Raw genomic sequence first — 7877 nt, 5'->3', positions numbered from 1 at the left:
CTCAGGATATCTTTTGCTTGGGTGTTTTTGCCAAGTGGAAGAGCCCACACATGCTGGGTCTGCCTCTAGTTTTTAAGCTAAAAGAGGGAATGTGAGGGTGATAAAACACTGGCACAGGTTGCTCAGAGAGGTGGTGGATGCGCCACCCCTGGAGACACTGAAATATCCCTGGTGAGGCGCTGGCACAAGCTGCCCAGAGAGCTGTGAATGCTGCTTCCCTGGCAATGTTCAAGACCAGGTTGGAGGAGGCTTGGAGCAACTTGGTCTAGCGGAAGGTGTCCCTGCCTGTGGCAGTGGGCCTTGAAACAGGCGAGCTTTAAGGCTCCTTCCAGCCCAAGCCATTCTATGATGCTGTGATTTTGATCCCGGTGTGACTGAAGCGGCCGTGAGGGGCAATGGAGAAGCCCGGCTAAATGGAAAGAGGGGCGCGTCCGCGGGTCAGCGCGTGCGCGGGGCGGGGCGTGCGGCGCGCGGCGCGTGCGCGGCGCTCGGCGGCGTCGGTCGCGCGCAGCCATGAGGGGCGGAGCTGCGAGCGGTGGCCGCGGCGGCGTGTGAGGGGGTTCGGGGGGGCGGGCCGGGCCGGGGGGGTCCCTCCCTGCCTTACACCCCCCGGCCCTGCCGGCCTGCTCCGCGGAGCCATGGTGCCAGGAGGCCGTGAGCTGGGGAGGTGGCTGAGAGCCCGGCCCCTTTCGGCGCCGGGGGAGGCGGGAGCGGGGCGGCGGCGGCGGCTGCCGTGGCCGTCGTGGTGCCGGGTACGGGGCCCGCGCCGCCATCTCCTCCGCCTTCTGCCACTGCTGCTGCTCCTGCCCGCCGGCGCCGAGGGCCAGGCCGGCCCCAGCTCCGGCCCGCACAGCGCAGGGCCCCCGGACTGGCCCCCTGCCGGCCCCGGGCCCAGCTTCAGTCTCTACCTGAGCGAGGAGGAGGTGCGCCGGCTGATCGGTGAGTGCGGGCTGGGGCAGCGCCGGGCCCGCCGGAGGGGCAGACGGGGGGCTGTGGGAGTGGTGTCTGTGTGACTGAGATGCTGTTGCGTGTCTGGGCGCTTTAAAGGGGGTGAATGAGGGGATTTCTCTGGGTTTGGAGAGGCAGTTTGGGGATTTAGGAAGTGTGTGGGGGGGATCTGTTGGACTAGGGTGGGGATGGTGGGAATCAGCGGGAGCAGAGGACTGGGCTCTGGGGGTCCAGGAAGCGATGGGCATGTCTGGGGGTGCAGGGGAGGATGGAGGAGGGCTGAGAGTAGGGATGAAGGAGTTGGGTCTCAGGAGAGGATGGGAGGGTGATGGGACTGGGTTAGGGTTGGGTGAATGTGGGGGTCAGTGTGCTGTTCTATACGACTGTGGGAGCAGGGGCCATGGGGAGAATGGGGGGGTCTGAGGAACTCGGGGACAGGGTCTCTGCTGCCTCGTGTCTGTGTGGCTGGAGGAAGAAAAAAATACTGGGCTTTACCCTAATGGTGAGGGTTTCCTGGGGTTCAAGGCACTGGGGCTGGTGCCCGTGGGAGTAGGATAAGCCCTGGAAGAGGAGGTGAGTTCAGGCCTGTGATTTAATTAGTGAGGCAAGTGACATTCAGAGGGCAGAGAGGAGACCTGGCAATAATTGTGTGTGTGTGAAAGGAATCTTAATTTCTAGGCAGGCTGACAATTGTGTGAGTACTTGGAGACAGTTCCTGAAGTCCCCCATCTGGCGTGCTGTGGAGGGCTTTTGCAGTAGTTTTGTGCTTGGAAAGTCTCTGATTTAAACAAAGATTTGTTTTCTATAGGCTTTGGCTTGCTTAAGCTCTTGTTTAGAGTTGGTGGCTGGGGTCTCAAAACAAGTATGTTGGTGTCCCTAGTGATTTGTGTTTCAACAAGTGTCCTGTATCTCCATAAGCTGAAAAAGGAGCAGTGGAAGAATTTATTTACATAAAATGGACAAAATAAGACCATGGTTGGTTAATTTGAACTCTCTAAGCATGGAGCTGACTGAAGACAGGGAACCCAGGGACTGCATAACAGTGTAAATATTTCTCCCTTATGGCTTGCTCTGGTGATTAGCTTTCTGTTGCTATCATTTTTACATCACATGTGTTTGCTGCCAGATGCTCTGTTGCGGAAAGAGGATAAAAATGTCAGGATTGCTGTTTAGCTGAGTTTCTAAACAAGTAGTTAATCTTGGAAATACTCATTGGTGAGGTTTGGGCTCCCCTGAGTCTAGTGCCAGAACTCTTATTAGCTGGATTTGCCCAGGGTTCCATGAACAACTAGCACAAGTATTTATCTTTAAGTAGCAACTGGGGAGGGAAAAACTGCTGTTACTATTTTTTAAGTTAAATTGCATCCCAAAAGCTCCCTTACAGGTGTCTATTGCTTATGAGGCCAAAACTGTCTGTAGCTGATTTATACCAATCATATCAAGAAACTGACATGTAACGATCTGTTCTACTTCTGCAACCCAAGGGCTTTGGTAAACTGGAGTCTAATGGGGAGCTGAACTGTCACTTTTTTCAGTTAGTGGGATTCAGATTGCTAGAAATCTGTTGCAGTGTAAACTTTCAGGATCTACCTTGTGTTGTTGGCATGAGCAGATTTAATTTTAGGGGTATCCTTTACACCTGCTAGCTGTTGTAGGTTGGGTGAGGTTTGAGGCATCTAGAGGCATAGGCAGTCAAATCTCTGGTGACTTTATGCATTCCTCTGGCAGAAGGAAGTTCAAAAAGATGGACAGGTTTGTTCCAGTTCTTCACACTTCTGAAAACAAGCGAATCTATTTCAGAACATTCAGTTTTGTAGCATGTGAATTGTGTTTACATACAATGAAGTTTATGGTTTGAGTGCTCATATGGGTGTACATGAACTTTCAAAGAGCAGGGAGGTGTTTCAGCTTCTTTAACTTTGAGAAAAGCCATGGTTTAGTGGATGCTAGAACAGTCCTTCATAGCTCATAGGAAAATGATGTTGCTTGTGAAGTGAACTTCAGGGAAGATGCTAATACAGGCCTAGAATCTAGTTTCGTCACCTTTTGTTTCTAAACAAACTCTGTCTTTGCTACTGTCTTGCTGTGGTTGAACGGAAAATTCTGAAGACTTTCTGAAGTGCTCATAACCCCAAATATTTTGTGGAGATACTACAGCCTGTGGTGTGTTTTCACGCTTAATATCATCTGTGATCTTTAGATCACAAATTTGATTTGGAACAAATGTAAGCACACAACTGTGTGTCTTTTGAATCAGCCACAGAGAGTGATGCAGTGCATCCTCCATGCAAAGCTGGAGCATCTGCAGGGTCTGGTGTAAAGTCTGTGGGGCCATACCCATGCATGGTCTTGCCACCAGTGAGGCTGAACCAGCTCAGTGGAGCATTGCCGTGCTTCTGCTCTCCTCAAAACCAGAGTTCGGTGTCTTACGGAACCATGGTCTATGTTTTTAATTAGGTTGTGGCTCTTGTAAATGAAATATTGACTTGCCTAAGATTATTTGTGGGTGCTGTTCTTTCTGTGGTATGGAGACAGGACAGATACTATGATTTATAGTGCAAACTGCCCGCTACTTTCATGCGTGCTGTGCCAGATTTCCACCGTTAGGCTATGTGATTCTGACCATGTGTCTGCCTTAAGAGGAATTGTTTTGAAATCTTCAGAACTTCACAGAGAAGAAAACTAGAGAAAACTGGCTTGTCTTGTGCGAGACTGATTTTTATTTTGAAAAGCTGCAGAGTTCCCTTGGTATGAAAGCAGGACTTGCTATATGGCAGGCAGATGGTGTCTCTGTCAGAAATATCTCTTCCCGTTCCCGTGGAAAACATTCACAGCCATCCAAACTATAAGCCTTTGTGAGGGGAAAAAAAAAAGAAACATGTTTGAATGTGTCAGATTCAACTTGCACCAGCCAGGATTCAACAATAGATGGGATAAAGGTACAAAGAGTCAAAGAGGAGTTAGTCAAGAAGACCTGGTTGAGATGACTTTAGTGATGGCAGTGAGGGCTAGAGGTGTGTGAGAGCAGTGTTGAGGTAAGGGGTGATGGAGGGTCAGGGACGAGGAAGAGAAGTGCTGCTTGCTGGCAAGAGACATCCAGAGCACCACAGCCCTTTTTAGGGGTCTCTGTGAACTTGTCACTGTGAGCTGCAGCTTTTTGTAGGCGGTTCATATGGAGAATCTTTCTTGGGCTTGTGCATAAACCTAATGAAAGTAATATTAGCTTTATGGAGTATCTGACTGTATAGGCATGGTAACACCACTTGATCGGATTACTTCTTCCCCTGTGATGCTAAATACACAGGACAGTTGGTGTGAAACTAGTGATGATTTGCTCAGTAGAAGGTCTGTACTTGATTTAGTGACTTTCATTCAGATTATCTTGTGAAATCCAAATGTGGTGTTTGCCTACTGTTGAAATGCTTGATTGATCTGCCTTTCACAGGATCCTGTGATTATAAATGCACATGTATCCCTGCTTTGCAGGTAATGAACTGAGGTTTAGAGAATAAGGTAAAAAATATCCGTTAATATTATGTAGTTAGCTTGAATAATTAAGGATTTGATCCAATCTGTTTAAAGTACATAGCATTATTTAGCACTTAATGCATTCATAGTCTATCTCTTAGACCTTCAAATTTGAGTTCCTGGCAGTTCTGCAGCTCAGCCTCGCAGACCTTGCGTTATACCCTCTTAGTACAAGGACCAGAATCAGTAGCTGCCTGTGAAAACTTGGCTGAAGCTGTTTTTCTTGCATTGCAGGCAGTTCTTTTGCAGCGTTAATGAGATGGTACCTCATGGTTCACAGCAGCAATAAGATGCTTAAGCAGCAAAGACAGTCCTTTTTGTTCTTGCAGATTTTGGGGGTTCCTAATGGTTCACAGCAGCAATGAGATGCTTAAGCAGCGAGGATAGTCCTTTTTTTTTTTTTTTTTTTTTTTTCTTTCGGATTTTGGGGGTTCTTGGTAGACTGCATACCTTTCAATTGTGAAATTGGTCTTGTGGATAGCCCTCCTCAGCACATGGCTCCGATTCTTTTTAGAGACAGGTCTAGCCTGAACACTGAATAAGACTTTAGTCCCATGGGGGGAAAAAACAGTATGTTACCATGTAACTGAGGGCTATCAAAATACATTGGTGGGGAGGAGGGGGCTAAATTAGAGTTGCAGGAGAATTGTGAAGTCCAGAAGTCCTACAATGCTTGCTTTGAGTTTGCAAACTTAGTCGTTTTTGGCCTAGTTTCTTCTGAGTAATCATACTGAATGCCATCTTCTGTTGGTTTTATATTTGCACTTGCTTAATTACAGGGTTAAATTAATTTAACACTTATGTGACTTCCTTCCATGTTCTAGAATTTCATTGAAGCCAGTGTGCAGCTTACTAAAATGAGTTGTCTGGTTGAAAGATGCAAAGTTAATGAGAGTCTATTATAGCAGAGGGTGGTTGGTTGTGTTTTAAATTGCACTGCTGACTCACAGAGTGGTTGAGGTTGGCAGGGACCTCTGGAGCTCATCCAGTCCAACTCCCTGCTCAGGCAGGGACACCTAGGGCTGCTTGTTCAGCACTGTGTCCAGAAGCTTTCTGAACATCTCCAGGGATGGAGACTCCACTACCCACCTCTGTGGGCAGCCTGTGCCAGTACTTGGTCATCCTCACAGTCTGTCGGTTTTTCCTGATGTTCAGACAGACTCTCTCCTGTGTTTCAGTTTGTGCCCATTGCCTCTGATCCTGTCATTGAGTACCACTGAGAAGAGCATGGCTCAATCCTCTGTGAACGTACCTTCAGGTGTTCTACATACATTAATGTAGGATCTCCCTGAGCCTTCTCTTCTCCAGGCTGAACAGCTCCAGTTCTTTCGGCCTCTTCATAGGAGAGATGCTCCAATCCCTTTAATCACCTTTGTGGTTCTTTGCTGGATTCTCGTCAGTAGTTCCATGTCTCTTGTATTTGGGAGCCCAGCACTGGACCCCACATGGCTTCACCAGACCTGAACAGAGCCTTGTTAAATTACAGGCCAAATACAGTTTTGTATATATTAGATGGAGACTAAACATCTACTTACTGCAGCAGTTGATCTTAAATAACATGTTTTAATTTTATACTGTGAAATAGCTTTCTCAATGTCACTATTTTGGGGTTCACAGCAGAAGTGCCTAATTGTGCTTGTACTGAGTTTATAGTGACTGGAAATTCTCTTGCTCCTTTATCTGTTGTCTGGTTAGTTGTCCCTGTTATGAAAGGGAGCTGAAAATCAGTGTGCTGGGATGAGCTGTATGTCCAAAATGTTGAAGTATTTTTTGTTCTTGTGATTCTTGGAATGTTTCTGGGCCTTGTTAAAAACCTACTCATGCCTGTCTGTGACAGCATCACAGCCTAGAGCACCAACAGGGCGCTAGTGCTGTGCTCTGAGTTTTGTTAATAGCATCCAAGATAAATTTCCATGTGAGATAGGCAGCTTATGGCTGCTTGTACAGGTGCCTCTTTAAGGTGCAAAAAAATACAGTTCAGAGCCTCTGTGTAGTTGCAGGAGTATGAGTAAGACATTGGTTGAAGGGGAGATGTTTGAGTACCCGAAGGTCTTGAAGCAAGTGTCTGTGGTACATGACAGACAGTTCAGAATCTGATTCTGCTGTCTACATGTTTATAAGTCTTCATTTTTTAGCTTTGAAGTGCTTATCTCTGAAGAATGGTAACTTCTTGCATGGTGTATGCAAAAACAAGTAATACAGGCTGTGGTCCAGTTGCCTGTCTTTGCAGCAGTGCAGAAACCTGCTTCATTTACCATTTGAAGGGGACTTAAAAAATAAAGACTACTGTAAGTGCACACTGCTGGATGGAAAGAAAGCTTCTGATGTTGACAGATGCTATGCACTGTAACTAATCTGTATTGCTGCTGATGTATTTTGCTATAGTCCACTTAATTGTGTTATTTTTTGGATAAATAGTATCTTGCCCTGTAAAGCTTTTTAGCCTAATGATAGTCTGTGACTGGTGCTTACTAGATGGGCTTGTCAGTGTTGCAGGTGAATGGCACTTATGTCTGTTTTGGAGAAATGGAGGGATTAAGTCTGGTAGGGTATTTAGAGGGTGCATGCAGCAACATCTGACTGGTTGTGACAAGTTACTTGCATCCTGGAGATAAGCAAATCTCTTTGTTTTGGAGCCTTTCAGTGCGCTAGGATGCTTGTCTCTCTCATTTACTGAGTACCACTGTTCATGTGAGAACAAGCTGCATTTAGGGTTCCTGTGCCCTTTTCATTCTGTTACCTCACTTGAAATTTGCAAAGTTCAAATAGCAAAAGTACATATAGGTGTTTCTTTGGAGATGCATATATACAGTCATGTAAACCCACTGCAGTATTTGTAATGCTTGCAAACTGGCAGGAGAGTATGATTCTAGAAGTTGGAAAGTGCCTGTGAAGGCTGTCGGAAGTGATGCTAGTGGAGGCAGCTTTTAGCCTGGGTTAGGATTGTCTTGAAATAATTTATTCTGTGTGACTGCTACTGAAAGGGAAATCCGGGAAATACCAAAGTCCTCGTGCATGTTGAGAGGAATGGTTGATTTCTGCAACCTGCTTTATCACACCAGCTGATGTGTTGCGATTTCAAAATACCAGGGGCTCCATCTGAATTCTTCTTGGAGAAAGCAGTTTGTTTCTGCAGATTGGCTATTGAGGAGGGACTGCACAGGCAGCAGACAGCTTGGCTTCCTTGTGCAGTTCTGTCTGCATACAGCCTGAGGAGGAAGCAGTCATTTCAGCTCCCAATAGGCCAAGGTCTGTCTAGTGATATATGTTTGTAGCTCTTGTAACATTTCTGTGTTAGGGACTTCGAAGAAACCTGACCTCTGAGACTGAAGGCTGGCCTGATGTGGGACGAGGAGGGAGGGGATATGCCAAAGCTTCATTCCTCACTGCTGTGATTTTAC

General features: G+C 46.8%; 1 protein-coding gene across 2 annotated transcripts in view; it reads left to right on the top strand.

Annotated features, from left to right (window-relative positions):
* The first annotated feature begins 515 nt into the window (after window positions 1-515).
* Window positions 516-7877, top strand: part of RYK (receptor like tyrosine kinase) — a 55448-nt gene continuing 48086 nt past the window's right edge. For both annotated transcript variants that reach the window (XM_061354421.1, XM_061354420.1), the window contains exon 1: window positions 516-939. In XM_061354421.1, coding sequence (XP_061210405.1) covers window positions 639-939 — 301 coding nt within the window. In that variant the 5' untranslated portion in view covers window positions 516-638. The remainder of the gene's footprint in view (window positions 940-7877) is intronic.

This window comes from Neopsephotus bourkii, unplaced genomic scaffold (assembly GCF_033783945.1).
Source record: "Neopsephotus bourkii isolate Nb327-2 ecotype Australia unplaced genomic scaffold, CSIRO-AGI_Nbou_v1 NB_739, whole genome shotgun sequence".
Lineage (NCBI taxonomy): Eukaryota > Metazoa > Chordata > Aves > Psittaciformes > Psittacidae > Neopsephotus > Neopsephotus bourkii.
This window is presented reverse-complemented; position numbering and strand designations above follow the sequence as displayed.